The 23,029-nt window shown below is 44.4% G+C and overlaps 1 protein-coding gene across 3 annotated transcripts in view; it reads right to left on the bottom strand.

The window, feature by feature from the left end:
• Positions 1-23,029, bottom strand: part of LRP6 (LDL receptor related protein 6) — a 50,492-nt gene that overhangs the window by 18,432 nt on the left and 9,031 nt on the right. For all 3 annotated transcript variants that reach the window (XM_075855673.1, XM_075855672.1, XM_075855674.1), the window contains exons 2-6: positions 15,744-15,941; positions 7,497-7,693; positions 6,744-6,875; positions 1,890-2,286; positions 1,359-1,530 (exon numbers count right to left, since the gene is read on the bottom strand). In XM_075855673.1, the coding sequence (XP_075711788.1) occupies positions 1,359-1,530; positions 1,890-2,286; positions 6,744-6,875; positions 7,497-7,693; positions 15,744-15,937 (1,092 nt within the window). In that variant the 5' untranslated portion in view covers positions 15,938-15,941. The remainder of the gene's footprint in view (positions 1-1,358; positions 1,531-1,889; positions 2,287-6,743; positions 6,876-7,496; positions 7,694-15,743; positions 15,942-23,029) is intronic.

Here is a 23,029-nt window from a genome sequence, read left to right on the forward strand (position 1 = left end):
CACGCGTCGGCGTTACTTTTTTTTATTTCTGTAGAGTCTGCCGCACATTTCCTACACAGAGGTAACCAGTAAAGAGAAATATACTGCGCAGTATCCGGTTTTTACATTTCTCAATGGGCATACGTCGCAACCCTCCACTGGAGGCACGTCGGGTAATAACTCTGCTGTATTCTGGCGGAGGAGTTTTTTTCCCGCGAGTAATGTTCCAATTCACTGACAGCAAGCATGGTTGGTTCTCAGACATTGAGGTGAACACAAGGGTTTATAAATCAGCAGGATGGAGACGTCACGCACTGCAAAAAACAAACAAGGGGGAGGACAGAAGTGCGGAATAAAGAGCGCCATGACGGTCAGGCATCCAGCAGTGACAGGGTTAAGCGCGCCGTGATGTGCGGTTTATATTAGACGCACCTCCCACACCCTGCTGGAGCGGCGGCCATCTTTTCTCGGAAAGCGCAGCGAGATTAATGTCACGGCTGTGGAGACGGTCGGCTGCGAGCTGCCAGATAAAACGGGGAACAAAAGCTTTTCTTCTGAACCCCCCGCTGGGGTCTATTAACCGCCGCGCCCGGCTTATCCACATCTCAGGGACTGGCAGAGAACCCACAAAGCGACGGCTGCACTTACAAGTTAAGGGAAAAATTTAAATATAAAGATATGTCGCCCGTGACTGGCAGACGAATGCAATTAAGACCCGGCTACCCCAGACCCGGCCCCCACGATTATCACAGCGAGCGCCTGAAGACAAGACGGGGGGAGAGAAGCACGCTCAGACTTATTACAGAACGTCAGTGACACAGAAAAGTGGGTTCATATTAATAGATCGGAGAACTGATCCCTGATCGCTCCTTAAAGGGACAGTACAGATTAATTAATGACCCCGATTCTGCATCCGTCAGGAATTTCGTGGAGGGTAATAAGATACAATATGAAAACATGAAACAATCTTCTAATCCACATTTACATCCCGAGACAGGTGTGAAGGTGATGTCAGTGGGGTCTACACACAGGGACCCCCAAACAGACTGAAGAGTGAAGTAGAGTCGACTTTAAGGACTAAAAACTGGATACTCCGTGCGGGTTACGATTGTATCCTTCAACAGCCTAAACTCCAGACCGATGCAGGTTACCTTCACTGATACATAGTAACAACAATCAGGACAGCACAGGGATTTGTGCCACTGATGTGTGTAATACAGAGGGTTGTCTAGACTGTTGTAACAAACCCTCAGCTGTGACAAGTATTAGCTCAGTACATTTTCACAGACGTTTCAATGTAAACAAGAACATTGCCATTCACTGACAGCAAACAGAAATCCAGAACATAATTAAACATCGGGAAAAGCAGAGACTCCTACCTCTATTTTGTCCGTCTTGGCATCTCCCCAGTATATTTTTCCTTCGGCGTAGTCCAGTGCCAGCCCATTAGGCCACCCTAGAGAGGTGTTCACCAGAACCACCCTATCTGTGCCATCCATGGCTGCGCGCTCAATTTTGGATGTTTCTCCCCAGTCGGTCCAGTACATATAACTGTGGAATATAGTGGGAGTGAGAAGACTATTGGAATCAGATTGCAGTTTATTGATGCATCGGATTATAAACCCCAACAACACAGAGTGACGAGCGATCAGCTCTTGTTTCCGGTCATCGCTCTGCAAGGAATCCCCAAATTGACTTTTATCAGAATCAATAACTCCAAACAGGGCGAAAGCAGCTGCAAGGAATCAAGTACAAAAAAAATAAAAAAAGTGGACATCGCCTTTAAATATGCACGGTCTGAATGGTGCAGCGTGACCTCTGGGAGGCGCCGCAGCCGCTTTGTATTGGTGGGGATCCCATTGGTCAGATATCTGATGTGACATTTAAAGTAGCAGGTAAATAAGACGTACCCCTGTGTTGGATCCAGCACGATGGCCCTGGGCTCATCCAGGTCCTCTGATATTAGGATCTTGCGCATGGTCCCATTTAGCCGCGTCACCTCGATGCGGTCGGTCCCGGTGTCCGTCCAGTACAAGTTTCGGGCCACCCAGTCTACAGCGATGCCGTCAGGATGAGATACTTGAGATACAACTATGAACTGACTGGATGAGCCGTCTATCTGCGCCCGGCGTATGGCCCGCACCTCGTCGTCCGTCCAGTAGATGTAACCGTCCACCGGGTCATAATCTATGGCGATGGCGTGGCGGATGTCATCCAATGGCAGCACAATGTCTGTGAAGTCCGGGGTGTCCAGAGATATTCTCCGGAGATCCGTCCGCCGGGCGAGAAGCAGCAACTCTGTCGCACCTGCAGAAAACGGGGGTCATTACTGAGGAGGAGAGGGCGATGTGATGTGGTTACAGATTCTACTCTGCCTTATCTGTCTCTGGGAAAGTTGGATATTGACAATATGGCCTCCATCGCAGCTCTAACAGGGGCTTCATCCAGCTTTCCAAAAGGCCTGAATGGCAAAACTGCCTAATGATACGAGAGCGGGGGAAGTAACACTGCAAGACCAAGGAGATTTGCCGTTCAGGGTCACGGGAAAGCTGAATTACAAGTGCTGTAATAGCGGCCATGTTTCAGTTACCCGGGGGGGGGGGGGGGGGGGCGTCACTCACTAAGATTAAGACATTAAGGCCATATTGCGGGGTTCACTCTGCCCCCCGGGGGTCACTGCTGAGGTTCAGTAATATCTGTTTAGTCTGGTGACATTTTTCCTTAGAATTTTTGGGATTTAGGTAACACCCCCCCCCCCCCCCTCCTGAACACAAATCTGAGCCCCGAGCAGGAGAATTCCGCACTGTTGATTTAAGGGCAGGGACAACATTCCAGACGAGACAAAGGAGGGAGCGAGACGGCGGCCAAAAGGGGCTCCGAGGCGCAGACTCCCGACCCAGCGTTTGGTGATTGTAATTCGAAAGGATCCCAAACAGCGGAATCACCAAAACCTGCGCCGCTGCCGCATAAGAACCAGAGACATGAACCAGACAAAAAGGCAGCCGGGACACCTGTGGAGTGATCGTTATCAGACGGCTAAACCCTGCGCCAAACCACTGACCGTCTCCTCATCCTACGCTAACCAGGGGGCACCACGTATTAACCCCAACCCTGCCACTGGGCAGCCCAGAACACGGGGAATGACACAGAACATAATTATAGATAGGGGATCCGGGACAAGAGAAATAAGCCGGTGGTGGCAGAGCTAGTATACACTATATACAGAAGACTGCGGGGGGTCCTGATGGCCAGAAGCAAACAATACAAAGCGACGCCACACAACCCTGCATGTTATTATCCAGGAGCATCCCAGCACCAGTCTACTGGTTACCTAAAAACTTAGAATCAGTCTGTAAATACATTACTGATCCTGCGTTACCTCCTGTATTATACTCCAGAGCTGCACTCACTATTCTGCTGGTGGAGTCACTGTGTACATATATAACTTATCCTGTACTGATCCTGAGTTATATCCTGTATTATACTCCGGAGCTGCACTCACTATTCTGCTGGTGGAGTCACTGTGTACATATATAACTTATCCTGTACTGATCCTGAGTTATATCCTGCATTATACTCCAGAGCTGCACTCACTATTCTGCTGGTGGAGTCACCGTGTACATACATAACATTACTTATCCTGTACTGATCCTGAGTTATATCCTGTATTATACTCCAGAGCTGCCCTCACTATTCTGCTGGTGGAGTCACTGTGTACATACATTACTTATCCTGTACTGATCCTGAGTTACATCCTGTATTATACTTCAGAGCTGCACTCACTATTCTGCTGGTGGAGTCACTGTGTACATACATTACATTACTTATCCTGTACTGATCCTGAGTTACATCCTGTATTATACTCCAGAGCTGCACTCACTATTCTGCTGGTGGAGTCACTGTGCACATACATGACATTACTTATCTTATACTGATCCTCAGTTACATCCTGTATTATACTCCAGAGCTGCACTCACTATTCTGCTGGTGGAGTCACTGTGTACATACATTACATTACTTATCCTGTACTGATCCTGAGTTATATCCTGTATTATACTCCAGAGCTGCACTCACTATTCTGCTGGTGGAGTCACTGTGTACATACATTACATTACTTATCCTGTACTGATCCTGAGTTATATCCTGTATTATACTCCAGAGCTGCACTCACTATTCTGCTGGTGGAGTCACTGTGTACATATATTACATTACTTATCCTGTACTGATCCTGAGTTACATCCTGTATTATACTTCAGAGCTGCACTCACTATTCTGCTGGTGGAGTCACTGTGTACATACATTACATTACTTATCCTGTACTGATCCTGAGTTACATCCTGTATTATACTCCAGAGCTGCACTCACTATTCTGCTGGTGGAGTCACTGTGTACATACATTACATTACTTATCCTGTACTGATCCTGAGTTATATCCTGTATTATACTCCAGAGCTGCACTCACTATTCTGCTGGTGGAGTCACTGTGTACATACATTACATTACTTATCCTGTACTGATCCTGAGTTATATCCTGTATTATACTCCAGAGCTGCACTCACTATTCTGCTGGTGGAGTCACCGTGTACATACATAACATTACTTATCCTGTACTGATCCTGAGTTACATCCTGTATTATACTCCAGAGCTGCACTCACTATTCTGCTGGTGGAGTCACCGTGTACATACATTACATTACTTATCCTGTACTGATCCGGAGTTACATCCTGTATTATACTCCAGAGCTGCACTCACTATTCTGCTGGTGGAGTCACTGTGTACATACATTACATTACTTATCATGTACTGATCCTGAGTTACATCCTGTATTATACTCCAGAGCTGCACTCACTATTCTGCTGGTGGAGTCACTGTGCACATACATTACATTACTTATCCTGTACTGATCCTGAGTTACATCCTGTATTATACTCCAGAGCTGCACTCACTATTCTGCTGGTGGAGTCACCGTGTACATACATAACATTACTTATCCTGTACTGATCCTGAGTTACATCCTGTATTATACTCCAGAGCTGCACTCACTATTCTGCTGGTGGAGTCACCGTGTACATACATTACATTACTTATCCTGTACTGATCCGGAGTTACATCCTGTATTATACTCCAGAGCTGCACTCACTATTCTGCTGGTGGAGTCACTGTGTACATACATTACATTACTTATCCTGTACTGATCCTGAGTTATATCCTGTATTATACTCCAGAGCTGCACTCACTATTCTGCTGGTGGAGTCACTGTGTACATATATTACATTACTTATCCTGTACTGATCCTGAGTTACATCCTGTATTATACTCCAGAGCTGCACTCACTATTCTGCTGGTGGAGTCACTGTGTACATACATTACATTACTTATCCTGTACTGATCCTGAGTTATATCCTGTATTATACTCCAGAGCTGCACTCACTATTCTGCTGGTGGAGTCACTGTGTACATATATTACATTACTTATCCTGTACTGATCCTGAGTTACATCCTGTATTATACTCCAGAGCTGCACTCACTATTCTGCTGGTGGAGTCACTGTGTACATACATTACATTACTTATCCTGTACTGATCCTGAGTTACATCCTGTATTATACTCCAGAGCTGCACTCACTATTCTGCTGGTGGAGTCACTGTGTACATACATTACATTACTTATCCTGTACTGATCCTGAGTTATATCCTGTATTATACTCCAGAGCTGCACTCACTATTCTGCTGGTAGAGTCACTGTGTACATACATTACATTACTTATCCTGTACTGATCCTGAGTTACATCCTGTATTATACTCCAGAGCTGCACTCACTATTCTGCTGGTGGAGTCACTGTGTACATACATTACATTACTTATCCTGTACTGATCCTGAGTTACATCCTGTATTATACTCCAGAGCTGCACTCACTATTCTGCTGGTGGAGTCACTGTGTACATACATTACATTACTTATCCTGTACTGATCCTGAGTTATATCCTGTATTATACTCCAGAGCTGTACTCACTATTCTGCTGGTGGAGTCACTGTGTACATACATTACATTACTTATCCTGTACTGATCCTGAGTTATATCCTGTATTATACTTCAGAGCTGCACTCACTATTCTGCTGGTGGAGTCACCGTGTACATACATTACATTACTTATCCTGTACTGATCCTGAGTTATATCCTGTATTATACTCCAGAGCTGCACTCACTATTCTGCTGGTGGAGTCACTGTGTACATACATTACTTATCCTGTACTGATCCCGAGTTATATCCTGTATTATACTCCAGAGCTGCACTCACTATTCTGCTGGTGGAGTCACTGTGTACATACATTACATTACTTATCCTGTACTGATCCTGAGTTATATCCTGTATTATACTCCAGAGCTGCACTCACTATTCTGCTGGTGGAGTCACTGTGTACATACATTACTTATCCTGTACTGATCCTGAGTTACATCCTGTATTATACTCCAGAGCTGCACTCACTATTCTTCAGTCATCTGATGTAAGGAAAACTGCCCCTCCAGCATTATAAGGGGTCTGTCCACAAGCTTTCTAACCCTTTCCATTAAACCGTCAGGACTTTTTCATGCAGCGTTGGCTTATAATACAGGGTGTAACGCAGTCCTCGTTGTGTAAGCGCAGAGTCCGCTGTCATGTGACGTCGCCTTTAGCAAAAAATAAACTTTAACAATGAAATCTACTCGTTCTCCGCACAGAAGAGAGAACAGAGATGCAAGTACAGAACAGCGGAGACTCACCCTGTAAACACGTCTTCCCATCATCCTGGAGTCTTACTCCCGTCGGACACGCGCACTGGTAGAATGGCGCCACTGGGGACATCAGGCACAGATGAGAACAGCCGCCATTGTATCCTGAACATGGATTTGTAGCTGTCGGAAGCAGAACAAGGCGGTGAGTATAAATTCTACAGGAAGATTCCTTTAATCTGGTATCAGGATCATCACAAACTGAAGTAAATACATTCAAGATGGCGGCTCCTACAAGAGGACGTCGACCAATGAGAATCAGCGTGCGTAGACCGTAACACCAGTACATCTGCCGGACCATCATGACCGATTAACAGGATTTTACTACACAGGAAGCTGGTTTCAGATATGAGGCGATATATGGAATTGTGGACATAGTCACCAAACACGACCATAACCGCGCTCTTTCCCTCCCCAATGCTTTACAGTGCAGCTCTGCTCCTAGGGCACAACTATGATCAGTGACTCAATCTTCGCTGCCTTGTCTATTGGAGTCGGACATAGTCTGAGATCTACTTCCTGTCTTATAGACTCCGGTTCTTTCCACCATGCTTTACACTGCAGCGTTGCTGGTTCAGACCGGTTGCTTGGCATTGCAGACGCTGGGCCTGAATGCAAAATCTTTGACTGGACCCCTCACTTACCATGTGCCATACACAATACAGGTGTCTTATGTGGCAGAGGGGTCTTTGGGCTCATGCTACCTGTGCACCCCATCTATCTCCCCCTGATCCCGCTACTGACCGTTGGGCTGCCTCTGCTGGCTGAATACGTGGATGTCCATGGGGGAGAAGATGTTGCTGTCCACTTCTCTTCGTTCTTCGCCAGTGTATTTGTTACACGCCAGAATCGACCGCGTGTTCCAGTCCGTCCAGTAAATGGTGTCCCCAAACAGGGTGAGGGCGAAGGGATGCGGCAGAGAACCTTTCACCACGGTTTGTCTGGAAAAGAAAAAGATTTGGTCAAAAGTCAGAGCCGGACATGAGGCAGCGCCCGGCGTAACCCCAAAAATCAATACAGGAGTGCAAGCCGCAGCTGGAGACCCCCTGACCCTATAGACCGTGCACAAATAAGAGTCAGTCCCGTATACACTAAATAGCGGCACCGGGAACCATAGCGGTCCCCTGAACCCCTGGAGACGTCGCTCCTGTAACAAACCGTATAAGAGGAAATTCCTTAAAATGCCCCTCTAGGTCCTCACATACAACAAAGGGGACCAGGGCGGCCATCACAGCCCCAGCGGTCAAATCCTTTTCCCAGACCCCCGAAAGGCAGATTTACTTTTCAGGAGCCTGGGAAAGCTGGGTGACATAAGCGACAGGTATATTAGACAGATCAAATGCAGCGTGTGGCCCCCAATACATCATCCTCAGGGGCCGGTGAGATCCTATACCGGGGTCTAATCTCCACCATTCAGTACTATAGAAAGTAGCGCCCTGTAAGGAGGTTCAGCCTGTCCCGTCACCCAGCTTTCCTAGAACCGGTAGAACATTCGGCTGCATTTTATTTGTATTGTCTGGAGTAACGCTTGAGAAGTATTGGTCACCGCTGGGCACCGGTGTGGACACGGTGGCAGACGATGCGGGCGCAACAATGAGCAGCCGGCGATTCGGTGTCACGTCCTCGGTCACAAGGATCTCGTTATGTAATCAGCGCGCGGAGGCCGAAAGACAAAGGAGACATTATGGAAAAATCATGGAAAGTGCAAACTGCGTCCGCAGCCGTTTCCTGCCGGGGGGATTATCACGAGAGTAATCAGACACCGGGAGCGACGGAACACACATCCCCGGAGGTGAGCGGGCGGCTAAAGTAAACAGGTCTCCCCCGGCCGCCGCGCAGGATCCGCTGGTTATTACAAATAAAACTAATTAAGGTACAGCAACCCCCGGGAAGAACAAAGCGGGAGGGTGAAGACTAAACACGCAGGAGGAGCAGACCCTGTTACCCGCGGCCAGGCTGGAGGCCACGTCCCTACAGGTCCACGACACGCTGTAATATAGACTCAGCCTGCAAAACAGATCATGGTCAGATCATGGCAGCGCGGGGGGGGGGGGGGGAGGGGGTAGTCCGGCCTGGTCTCCATTGCAGGGGGGAGTTTGTTGCAGCAAGCTGCCTCTCAGCCAGCGATACTGCCCCCCCCCCTCTAACATGAATACATCTACTAGGGAGCTCACGTGGTTCACGGGACGCAGTCACTCATCTACGACATCAATAACCGTGTTTAGGACGCGCTGACCACGACATCACGGTCAGGATTCTAGTGACGCTGAGTAAACAGCAGGGGGCACTTAACTCTGCTTGCGGTCAGTGGATGGAAACACTTGTTTTAACATAGGACATTACACTATTCCATCTAGCAAAAAAACGAATACTGCAGTATTTTTGTTGTTTAACAAGGGCGACTATAGGTGACGTCTGCCCTACACGACATATGCAGAACAGATACCATTATAGTGTCAGGTATGGGACGGCACAGCCCGGGTTGGGAACTTCCAGCTTATACATCAAACAGAAGTCAATAAACGATGTGAATGGAGCAGCCGCACCACAAATATCTTTAATGCGCTGCTAGATTGTTACAATGTATTCGTAAAGGTAAAATGTATTGTCCCGGAGTGCTGCTTTATCAGCTCACAGAGGATTGCTTACACTGGAGACCTATGTAACAAACCCTCAGCTGTGAGAAGTATTCGGTCATGACCTCTGGATTAAAAAACAAAGTCCTCATTCACTGACTGCAAGCAGAAATCTTGAAAGCCGTGAGGATTTGAAACTAACTGTATTAGAAAAAGCATTATTTTTTATTATATAAGAATTGAGGTTTATTTGCATAAATCCAGAAACCTCAAGGGAGGGGGGGGGGGGGGGGTGGCGTGTTTAGAAAACCCATCAGGGATCCTAGGGGATTCTGGGTAATAAAGCGGAGTCTTCTGTTCAGGATCCAGAGGGGAGAGCTGTTACATAGAGCGTCTCTGGAGGTCCCGTCCTGTATTACACAGACAACACATTGATGTGACCGGACGCTGTGTAATACTTCATTCCTCCTGTGGTGGCGCTGCAGAGAAACTGAACACTTACTGTTAAAGGTTTCCCCACAGATCACAGCTGATCGCTGGGGGTCACAGCAGGAGGATTCTGACCAGCTGATTGTCAAGGGACCGTAGGGATTGTCCAAAGTGGAGACCCCCCCTTTAAGTCCGATCTAAGTGAGTGAACTCTCCGCATGGATGAAGAGGCTGAGGCTGAGTAAATTGCAGATTACAGGAATTTTACTATATACTGAAAAATTCAGCACTTTTTTTTTAATTACAGTTCATGTTTTAATTCCTCACTATTCTCCTGTACAGTCAGAAGCCTGAGCCTAGCCCTGCACACACAGCTGTGGGCTTGTTACAATGGGTCAGTGTAGAAGATCCTGAGCTAAATGCAGCAGCAATCGCTCTCCTGTTCTGGACTCCAGGCGGATAGCCATTATACATGCTGATACACTGTAACAAGCTCACCAGCTGTGAGGCTGCAGACCTGTCCTAACTTGCACGATGCACCGATACGGTTTCGATGCCGTGCACCCGGAAACGGTTCAATACCGTTATTTCATGCGGCCGCACAGCGCAGTATTGTAATACATGAATGTAGTTGGAGCGGGGCTGCGGCTGTTTAATACAACCATCGCCCCGCTCCTGACAGGCGCGCGCGGTCAGTATGAAGTGACGTGACCAGTGCTACACGAACGAGCGCCGGCACTGAAGACAGAAGTGCCTGCGCTCATTAGTGCACCGCCGGCCGCATCACCTCATGCGGACTGCACACGCACTTGTCAGGAGCGGGGCAATGACTATTACACAGCCGAAGCTTTGCTCCAACGGTGGAGACGAGAGAAACCGCTCATCTCCGCCGTTATTCCCCTGAATGCCGTGATCAAAAAACGGACCACCACCGTGGCATTCAAATTAACACTGCGGGTTTCCGCCCCATTGATTATTTTAAAAGTTGTTTTTTTTCGGACGCCCTTTTAGATTTAATGGTCCAGCAGACCAACATCTATGCGGAACAGTTTATCTCCCAGAACCCCAACTCTTTATGGGAGGGGCCAAAAATGAACCCCCACAAACACAGTGGAATTGCGGAAGTTTTGGGGCTTATTTTTAAGCTTTGGTCTCGGAAAAAAGCCCAGTATTAGAGATTATTGGTCCCCTGATATTTTATATAACGCCCCCCTTTACCGCACAGGAATGACAAGGAAGCGATTCGAAGCCGTCGTAAAGTTCCTGCAATACAATGACAATAGTCACTGCCCACCCCCACAGGACCCACATTGTGATAGGCTGGATAAAAGAAGACCATTGATTGCCCACTACTCCCAAAGTATTTCCCAAGATTATAACCCCCCCACCCCCCCCCAACAAAATATTTTGGTAGAGGAGTCATTGGTAAGCTTCAAACTAAAAATTCTCATTATACCAAGGACCCGAGGGAACGGCTGTCCCATCCAGGTTGCAAATCCGGGTGAGAGGAATAATTCCAGATGAGATTGGTGGTCTCAAATATTTTTTTGCTGAGGTCTTGGTATTATTTTCTGGGTTGGATTTTATGGAATGGTGGGTGGTGGGACCGGCCATTCCCTCCCTCCATTGTGGGTTTTCCAGGTTGTCCTCCTTAGTTACTAAAATGAAAGTATTTCTTATTATACCCCTAGAAAGGTGTTACATTACAATCTAAATCTTCTCACTATACCGCTAGATGAATTCTTTGAGGGGTTAAAGAGGCTGTCACCACATTATAAGTGCCCTGTCTCCTACGTGATGTGATCAGCGCTGTAATGTAGGTGACGGCAGTGGTTTTTATTTAGAAAAACTATCATCTGTGACGGAGTTATGACCTGTATTAGATTTATGCTAATGAGATTCTCAATGGACAACTGGGCGTGTTTTACTATATGACCAAGTGGGCGTTGTACAGAGGAGTGTATGACGCTGACCAATCAGTGACCAATCAGCATCATACACTTCTCTCCATTCATTTACACAGCACATAGTGATATAGCTAGAACACCATGTGCAGCCACATACACACTCTATAACGTTACTGCAGTGTCCTGACAGTGAATATAAATCACCTCCAGCCAGGACGTCATGTCTATTCATAATCCTGACCACTTCGCTAACGTTTCTGTGAGATTTACAGCAAGGCAAGTGTCATTTAAAACAAGATTACGCTTGCCTTGCTGTAATTCTCACAGAAATGTTAGCAAAGTGTCAGGATTCTGAATAGACTTCGCATCCTGGCTGGAGATGATGTATATTCAGTGTCAGGACACTGCAGTAACATTAATGTATGTGTTTATGTGGCTGCACATAGTGATCTAGTAAGATCACTATCTGCTGTGTAAATGAATGGAGAGAAGTGTATGACGCTGATTGGTCACTGATTGGTCAGCGTCATACACTCCTCTGTACAACGCCCACTTGGTCATATAGTAAAACACGCCCAGTTGGTCATATAGTAAAACACACCCAGTTGGTCATTGAGAAACTCATTAGCATAAAGCTAAAATAGGTCATAAATCCGTCACAAATGGTAGTTTTTCTAAATAAAAAACACTGCTGTCACCTACATTACAGCGCCGATCACACCATGTACAAGAGAGGCCACTTATAATGTGGTGACAGGGACTCTTTAGTTTCTCAAATGGGTCCCCGTTTTCATGACACAGGGCAGTAAATGCCATCGCAGTCGGCCTGAGATGTTGCATGGTGCTCTTTACCTTCTGAGCCCCGCCACGTGCTCAAACAGTTTATCTCCACAAATGGGGTATTGCCGTATTCAGGAGAAATTGCGTAACAAACTGTGGGTGCTTTTTCTCCTTTAACCCCTTGTGAAAATGATGAATTTGGGGCTAAAGCAACATTTTCTTTGAAAAAAAAAAAATTTATTTTCTTTTTTTACTGCCCAGTATATGAAACACCTGTGGCGTCAAGAACTGCTCACTAGACCACTTGAAAAATTCCTTGAGGGGTGTAGTTTCCCACATGGAGTACCTTTTGGGGGGTTTCCACTGCACTGGTACCTTTACAAATGAGACATTCTGCAGAGAAATCAATCCAGCACTCCAAAAGCTACATAGCGCTCCTTCCCTTCAGAGTCCTGCCGCTTCCCCAAACAGCAGTTTATGACCACATGTTGGGTATTTCCGTACTCTGGAGAAGTTGCTTTACAAATGTTGGGGTGCTTTTCCTCATTTATTTGTTGAAAAAAATGAATTAAAAAAACTTGAGGTAAATCTAATCTTATTGGAAAATGTAATTTTTCGTTTTCACTGCCCAATTCGAACGAAATCTATGAAACACCTGTGGGGTCAAAATGCTCACTACACCCCTAGATGAATTCCTGAAGGAGTGTAGTTTCCATAATGGGGTATTTTTTTGGGTGTTTCCTTTGTTTCGGCACCACAAGACCTCTTCTAACCTGACATGGTGCCTGAAATATAATCTAAGAAAAGGAAGGCCCAAAAACCCTCTAGGTGCTCCTTTGGTCGGAGGCCGGCATTTTAGGCCAGTAGCGCACTAGGGCCACATGTGGGATATTTCTAAAAACTGCAGAATCAGGGCAATAATTATTCAGTTGTGTTTCTCTGATACAAACCTTCAGTATTACAGGAAAAATTTAATGTCTGCAAAAAAATGAATTTTGCAAATTTTCCTTCTAATTCCCGTGAAACGCCTAAAGGGTTAAAAAAAACTTTCTGAATGCGGTTTTGAATACTTTGAGGGGTGCAGTTTTTAAAGTGGGGTGATTTGTGGGGGTTTCTAATCTAGAAGGCCCTCAAAGCCACTTCACATCTGAACTGTTCCCTTAAAAAAAAAAAAAAAAAAAATAGGCTTTTGAAATTTTCTTGAAAATGTGAGAAATTGCTGCTAAACGTATAAGCCTCGTAGCGTCCTAGAAAAATAAAAGGATGTTCAAAACACGATGCCAATCTAAAGTAGACATATGGGAAATGTTAGCTAGTGACTATTTTGTGTGGATTACTATCGGTCTTACAAGCAGATACATTTGAATTTAGAAAATGCTAATTTTCTCTTAATTTTGGCGTTTCACACAAAAATATTGAATATATCGGTCAAATTTTTTCACTAACATAAAGTCCAATGTGTCACAAGAAAACAAATCTCAGAATCGCTCAGCTAGGTAAAGCTTTCCAGAGTAATTACCACAAAGTGACACACGCCAGATTTAAAAAAAATGAGACTGTCATTTGGTCCAATAGTGGCTGTGGCGGGAAGGGGTTAAATTAAGTCTCGATACATCAGACACATTCGGTATCGTCGCCACCGGAATAACAAATTTATAGCGGCATTTATGTTTACGCCGTTATAAAATAAAACCTGCTTTCACTTATTGATGTGAGGCGGGATGATGATGATGATGATGAAGTTTGAACCCCCATGTGCCTCACATTAATAGTAATTAACCCCATCATGCACCTCACCCATTAACCCAATGTTGTCCATTATGACTGAGGAACATTATGGGGTTAATTACTATTAATGTGAGACATAGGAAGGTTCAAAGTTCATCATCATCACCATCATCATCATCGCGCCTCACATCAGAAAACGCAAGAACTTTTTTTTATTATTATTATCATTGTTGGCAAAGTGTCGTTTCGGAATAGAGCATCGCAATATTACACGAAGTATCGGTATCAGAGTCCAAATTCTGGTATCGTGACAACCCTAGTCCTAACCTTGTATAAACAATGTGTTTCCATTCCCTGGCAGCAAGCAGATGATATCTTGGAAATGAGGAATTGAAACCCAATGTTTATTAGAAGCTGCTGAACTTCTCAGTACACAGGGACCGGGACCGGGACCGGCCTACAATTCCCTGTCTATTACGGTCTGATAATCCAGCGTCTGCCGCTTCTATTCTTGCCAGATTAAAGGACTCTGCGTGCGGTTTTCGGTCTGTTATCTGGCTGGTTTATTGCGGTGCCGTTCCTTGGACGTCAGGTCTGTGCGCCCGGCTCCATGTGATGTGACACTTGCGGGCCTGATGCCAGCGGAGATTATACAAGGTCTGTCACTTGTCCCGCGCTGCCGCTCTCCATCGCTGTCGGGCTCACCACATGACATGGCGGAGGCCGCGCCAGCTCCGGCGTGTTAAGTGTTGCCAGTTTTCTTGAACTTTCCTTTGGCACGATGGATTCCTTCGCCAGCTACAGAAAAAGCCAAGAGACACTTCCAAGACGTAACCAAAAGCAAATGTGTCGACGGCTGCGCTCCTTCTGTCCTGCCGCTGGTGTGGGGGGTCAATGTTTTCTCGCAGTGAGAGCGCAGCGGCCGGACTACTCTCACATCATCCTCAGCAAGTCTGATAATCCAGCACTGAACGCCAAAATAACGTGACCTCTCACCAGAGCGGAGACTGAGCAGAAGACGGCTCCCGGCTCTTCTGAATCAGTGTTATACACGTTTCTCTGACTGTCTGTTAATCCAGAGACGATCTGATAATCCGGCATCCATGACGTAATTTTACTGCACAATCATTAAACTCTGTTTACATGGGACTGCACATCACTTCTGAGCATCGCAGGTGACGCCGGCACAATATGAGCATATAAGTGCCGCGTCTAAAGGGTTAAAAAAATAATGTTCTGACAGGAAGAGCGAAAACAAAAGCTTCTGCGGCAGATCTGGGGGCCGGGGAGTAATATCCTGCAGCTGTGTAAACACCGGCACCCAGCGACACCCGGCTCCATTTCTCACCCAATTCTCTTACCAATGCCGCGGTTTACAGCAAACCCCTGCGGAGAGGAGACTGCGCCGCCGGACAACTGCTCATCACCGCGGCTTGTATTAGATTAACCCTTTCACAGCAGATTTTGACTGGTCTGGAGTAGTCAGCGCTTCCCCCCTCTGATCCAGTATACTCCGACTACAACAGATCCCTCTGCTGCCCCCTCAGGTGGGGTCTGGTATGTGCACTCACCTTGAGGTCCCGTCCAGGTTGGACTTGTGGATGAAGCTCAGTTTGGCGTCGGCCCAGTAAAGCTTCTGCTCCTCATAATCCAACGTCAGCCCGTTTGGCCAATATATGTCGGAGTCTATGATGATGGAGCGCAGGGACCCGTCCATCCCGGCCCGTTCAATCTTTGGCACTTCGCCCCAGTCGGTCCAGTACATGTAACTGAAAAAAAACAACAGACAGACATGATCAGAAGCGTTGTGCACCCTGATAACCGCCCTCGCCAGCAGCACAGCCAATCAGAACAAGCTCCTGGTAACATCAGCCCAGGAAGGAGATGCCGTTCAGGATCCTGAGAAAGTTGTATCATAACCCATGAGAGCGGTCACATCTATGGCAGAGCCCCCGCCGCAGTTTGTCAAAATTGACGGAAAAAAAATTCGCAGAATGTAATGCTATTATCTCGTCATGTGACGGAGCCGGCGTGGCGATGTGACTTCCGTTCATAGCGCAAGTGTAAACAGAGCCTTATAGCGACATATTGGTCACCACTCAACTTTCTCAGTCTCCTGAACAGCAGCTCTGACCAATCATGTAGCAGCATGGAAGAGAATATATCCGCATATCAAGAAAGTGCGGAAACTACAAATGGTGGCCATATCCAACACCGCGCAAAAGTGGACAGAAGCCGTAAAATCCCCATATTCAAAGTAGATCTCTTTAAAAAGGGTTGCCCTCGTCAACGGACGTAAAATATAAACATATCACATCTAAAGTCTAAAAAACTTTCCCGACCTAATACTTCTCACAGCTGAAGGTTTGTTACAGTTGTATCCAATCTGGACAATGCTCTGCAAAACAAAAACCACAGACCGATACAACGTATCAATGCAGGCAAAATGTAACAGACTATCAGATTGTAGCAAATCCTCTGCTATGAGAAGTAATAGGTTTTGTACAAGATCTCAGCCTCCGGATGTAAAGAAGAAAGTTTCCATTAAGTGACTGCAAGCAGTGGTCTTGAAAAATATTGAAAAAGTCGATTAGAAAGTAACGATGTCCGTATAGGATGACGCTTTATTTACAGATATGTAACGTGATGAACCTCGACCGCGCGGCGTCCCATAGAAAATAACCCTTCGAAATGGAGAGTCGGTCCAGGGCAGTGTAAGGGTTAACCACGTACCCAGCTGCACACGGATCGGAGAAGGTCTCAGGTATGAGGATTACGTCCCGGGTAAACGCCGCAGACAATTAACCTTTGTAGTTGAGGTTCGGCTTTGGGAGGACAAGTTGGGGCAGACGATCGCGCCGCCTCCAATTAGTAATCGTTATATGAAATCATCGCTCGTACCGCAAAATGTGTGAAGTAAAGCGCAACACGAAGGCCGACCCCCCCCCCCCACGGCCCATCACAGGCTAACGAGGTCCGAAAACACAGGAGGTGACCGTATCCCATACATACAGACGCTGCTGTGTGCCAGGAGAGGGGGCACTGGTGCCCGGGCAGCAGATCACTGGTTACCCCCACTGAGGATCACTGAAGGTTCGTACCCTTACAAGACTTCGCACAATAAATATGGCCGCCGTTACACCGACACCACAGATGGCGGCACAATGAATGCTATAGAGCCCAATTCAGACCTCACCCCAGCGGAGGTGGTAATGAGCGATTAGTGACCACCCAGCTTTCCCAGGAACAGATAATCCATGAAATGAGAGCAATCTCCTAACCCGTCGTCATTGGTTCCCGCAGGCCGGTACACGGGGGGGGGTTCATCTTTTTCCTCTATACATTGAATATCGCCCCTCTGTGGCTGGGGATCGGAGGCAAGGAATGTCAGCGCTCGCCGCCGCCGCCGTACCTCGGCACATGCTCCATTTCACTCTTTGTATTTTTGCAAATCAAGTTCAAAAGCATTCCAGCCCCTCCCCCGACCGACGCGCTTCACATGGGAATGTAAATAGAGGAGCCCCGATAATGGCCGGTGATACAGGGAGGAGAATACAGCGAAGACCAGCGACAAAAACACAGGAGGTGACGAGCAGCTGCCACCGGAAAATGGCGCAAAACGGCGCAAAACCAACACTGCACCATCCCGATACAACCGGCCCTATAACGTGTTTATTAGGGCTTATTCAGACGAACGTGATCTACGTCCGTGCAACGCGCGTGATTCTCACGCGTCTCGCACGGACCTATGCAAGTCTATGGGGCCGTGCAGACAGTTGCGTGATTTTTACGCTGCGTGAGTCCGCTGCGTAAAAAAGTCACGACAGGTCCGTTCTTTGTGCGTTTTTCGCGCATCACGCACCCATTGAAGTCAAGGGGTGTGCGAAAACCACGCATGTCACACGGAAGCACTTCCATGGGACGCGCGTGATTCGCCCAACAGAAGTCAAACTATGAATGTAAACAGGAAAGCACCGCGTGCTACAAACATCCAAACAGAGTGTCATAATAATGGCGGCTGCGCGAAAATCACGCAGCCGCGCATCATACGGGGCTGACACACGGAGCTGTTAAGTGCCTTTTGCGCAAGTAAAACGCAGCGTTTTTTGCGTGCGCAGAACGCACACGCTCCTGTGAATCCGGCCTTAGAGCTGCCGGCCGTACGCGCAGAACAACGCTATAGGGCCTCATCACCCAGAACATGACAGAAGAGCGTCCCTTTTGGAATACGCCGGTCCAATATACGTTGGCATACACTTAACCCTCCAACTGAAGGAACGTTATGTGAACCGAGCCACAGGATGGACAAACGGGCACACTTTACCTGCACAAATACATTGGAGCAGACCCACAGCTGTGAAAAGTTGTCAAAACAGGATTTTTGCGTTTCTCCCCTTTTAAGATCTCTGCTTGCTCTCAAAGGGGGTTATCCCACGAAAATCATTCATTACCTATCCAGAGGATGTGTGATCGAGGTCCGATCTCTGCGGCCCCAGCGATTACACGAGAACGAGGGTCTGATGTCCCCCATTTAAATGAACCGGTCTATTTATTCTCTATGGACCGGAAAGATTTTTGTGGGACGAGCCCTTTTAATACAAAGAATATTACAGAGATGTATCGTTCTATAATAGAGGGGTCTCATGAAAACACCCCCTAATGACGGCAGCCGGCGGTTACACCAGGGGGCGCCGCAACAAGCGATTAACCTCCCTGCAGTGACCCTGGTATTACATGGAGGACAGTCACATGAGCAATCTGCGACGGAGCCTTCAGCACAGATGTGAACAAGGCCTACGATGTGTTGCGTTTTCGCCATTTTCAGTAACGTAAGGCTAAGAAAACGCGCGTCAGATTCCGATTGATTGGACAGGAAAATACCACAGAATTCAGTAAAAACAACGGACACATCACAGAACCCAATGCAAGTCAATGGAGTCATCGAGAAGCATCGGTATTTGTCACACAAGAAAACAGCGTCACGGCCTCCATTATAAAGGTTACCCGCGAGGCGGACGTGAACAAAGCCCAAGAATCCAGCAGCGGCGCAGAACTACAACATCCTCCACCGTCCGCACCGCAAAGAAAAGGACAAAGACGTAAAAATACCCAACAACTACAACCCCCATCATACCAAATGTACCTAAAACCCCCAACCTCCACTACGTCACCAACCCAGAATCAATCAGAACCAGGACATTTAGGGCGAGTTCACACAGTATTTTGGCGCGGTTTTTGACACCTTGAAACAGTCGGAAACTGCACCAAAAGACGCCTCCTATTGATTTCAATGGGAGGCAGAGGTGTTTTTTTTCCCCCACAAGCAATAAAAAATAAGAAAAAACGCGGGAAAAAGCAGCGACGGACCTCCCATTAACATCAATGGGAGGCAGAGACCGCGTTTTTCGCAGCGCTCAACAGCTGCGGACGAAAAACACGGCAAGTGTTCTGCCAGCAGGTCAAAACATGCCTCAAATCTCAAGAAAGAATTTTGAAGATTTTTCCACTTGCAAAAAACGCAGTGCGAACAGGGCCTTAATACTACACCACAGCCAAGAAGACACCGAGCTACCTGCAGCAATGTATCCATACCTACACAATATATAGGGGGCAGTATAAATAGTTATATTCTTGTATATAGGGGGCAGTATTATAGTAGTTATATTCTTGTATATAGGAGGCAGTATTATAGTAGTTATATTCTTGTATATAGGAGCAGTATTATAGTAGTTATATTCTTGTATATAGGGAGCAGTATTATAGTAGTTATATTCTTGTATATAGGAGCAGTATTATAGTAGTGATATTCTTGTATATAGGAGGCAGTATTATAGTAGTTATATTCTTGTATATAGGGGCAGTATTATAGTAGTTATATTCTTGTATATAGGAGGCAGTATTATAGTAGTTATATTCTTGTATATAGGGAGCAGTATTATTGTAGTTATATTCTTGTATATAGGGGCAGTATTATAGTAGTTATATTCTTGTACACAGGGGGCAGTATTATAGTAGTTATATTCTTGTATATAGGGGCAGTATTATAGTAGTTATATTCTTGTATATAGGAGCAGTATTATAGTAGTTATATTCTTGTATATAGGGCGCAGTATTATGGTAGTTATATTCTTGTATATAGGGGGCAGTATTATAGTAGTTATATTCTTGTATATAGGGGGCAGTATTATAGTAGTTATATTCTTGTATATAGGAGCAGTATTATAGTAGTTATATTCTTGTATATAGGGGTAGTATTATAGTTATATTCTTGAATATAGGGGGCAGTATTATAGTAGATATATTCTTGTATATAGGAGCAGTATTATAGTAGTTATATTCTTGTATATAGGGGGCTGTATTATAGTAGCTATATTCTTGTATATAGGAGGCAGTATTATAGTAGTTATATTCTTGTATATAGGGGGCAGTATTATAGTAGATATATTCTTGTATATAGGGGGCAGTATTATAGTAGGTATATTCTTGAATATAGGGGGCAGTATTATAGTAGATATATTCTTGTATATAGGAGCAGTATTATAGTAGTTATATTCTTGTATATAGGAGCAGTATTATAGTAGTTATATTCTTGTATATAGGGGCAGTATTATAGTAGTTATATTCTTGTATATAGGGGGCAGTATTATAGTAGTTATATTCTTGTATATAGGAGGCAGTATTATAGTAGTTATATTCTTGTATATAGGAGGCAGTATTATATTAGTTATATTCTTGTATATAGGAGCAGTATTATAGTAGTTATATTCTTGTATATAGGAGGAGTATTATAGTAGTTATATTCTTGTATATAGGGGGCAGTATTATAGTAGTTATATTCTTGTATATAGGAGGCAGTATTATAGTAGTTATATTCTTGTATATAGGAGGCAGTATTATATTAGTTATATTCTTGTATATAGGAGCAGTATTATAGTAGTTATATTCTTGTATATAGGAGCAGTATTATAGTAGTTATATTCTTGTATATAGGAGCAGTATTATAGTAGTTATATTCTTGTATATAGGAGGAGTATTATAGTAGTTATATTCTTGTATATAGGGGGCAGTATTATAGTAGGTATATTCTTGTATATAGGGGGCAGTATTATAGTAGTTATATTCTTGTATATAGGGGGCAGTATTATAGTAGTTATATTCTTGTATATAGGGGCAGTATTATAGTAGTTATATTCTTGTATATAGGGGGCAGTATTATAGTAGTTATATTCTTGTTTATAGGAGCAGTATTATAGTAGTTATATTCTTGTATATAGGGGCAGTATTATAGTAGTTATATTCTTGTATATAGGAGCAGTATTATAGTAGTTATATTCTTGTATATAGGAGCAGTATTATAGTAGTTATATTCTTGTATATAGGGGGTAGTATTATAGTAGTTATATTCTTGTATATAGGGGGCAGTATTATAGTAGTTATATTCTTGTATATAGGGGCAGTATTATAGTAGTTATATTCTTGTGTATAGGCAGCAGTATTATAGTAGTTATATTCTTGTACATAGGGGGCAGTATTATAGTAGTTATATTCTTGTATATAGGGGCAGTATTATAGTAGTTATATTCTTGTATATAGGGGCAGTATTATAGTAGTTATATTCTTGTATATAGGGGGCAGTATTATAGTAGGTATATTCTTGTATATAGGGGGCAGTATTATAGTAGGTATATTCTTGTATATAGGGGGCAGTATTATAGTAGTTATATTCTTGTATATAGGGAGCAGTATTATAGTAGTTATATTCTTGTATATAGGGAGCAGTATTATAGTAGTTATATTCTTGTATATAGGAGCAGTATTATAGTAGTTATATTCTTGTATATAGGGGGCAGTATTATAGTAGTTATATTCTTGTATATAGGGGCAGTATTATAGTAGTTATATTCTTGTATATAGGGGGCAGTATTATAGTAGTTATATTCTTGTATATAGGGGGCAGTATTATAGTAGTTATATTCTTGTATATAGGGGCAGTATTATAGTAGTTATATTCTTGTATATAGGGCAGTATTATAGAGGTTATATTCTTGTATATAGGAGACAGTATTATAGTAGTTATATTCTTGTATATAGGGGGCAGTATTATAGTAGTTATATTCTTGTATATAGGAGCAGTATTATAGTAGTTATATTCTTGTATATAGGAGCAGTATTATAGTAGTTATATTCTTGTATATAGGGGGCAGTATTATAGTAGTTATATTCTTGTACATAGGGGGCAGTATTATAGTAGTTATATTCTTGTACATAGGGGGCAGTATTATAGTAGTTATATTCTTGTATATAGGGGGCAGTATTATAGTAGTTATATTCTTGTATATAGGGGCAGTATTATAGTAGTTATATTCCTGTATATAGGGGCAGTATTATAGTAGTTATATTCTTGTATATAGGGGGCAGTATTATAGTAGTTATATTCTTGTATATATATAGGAGCAGTATTATAGTAGTTATATTCTTGTATATAGGGGGCAGTATTATAGTAGTTATATTCCTGTATATAGGGGTAGTATTATAGTAGTTATATTCTTGTATATAGGGGGCAGTATTATAGTAGTTATATTCCTGTATATAGGGGTAGTATTATAGTAGTTATATTCTTGTATATAGGGGGCAGTATTATAGTAGTTATATTCTTGTATATAGGGAGCAGTATTATAGTAGTTATATTCTTGTATATAGGGGGCAGTATTATAGTAGTTATATTCTTGTATATAGGGGGCAGTATTATAGTAGTTATATTCTTGTATATAGGGGCAGTATTATAGTAGTTATATTCTTGTATATATATGGGGCAGTATTATAGTAGTTATATTCCTGTATATAGGAGCAGTATTAT

Source organism: Rhinoderma darwinii, chromosome 3 (assembly GCF_050947455.1).
Source record: "Rhinoderma darwinii isolate aRhiDar2 chromosome 3, aRhiDar2.hap1, whole genome shotgun sequence".
In the NCBI taxonomy this organism is placed as follows: Eukaryota; Metazoa; Chordata; class Amphibia; order Anura; family Rhinodermatidae; genus Rhinoderma; species Rhinoderma darwinii.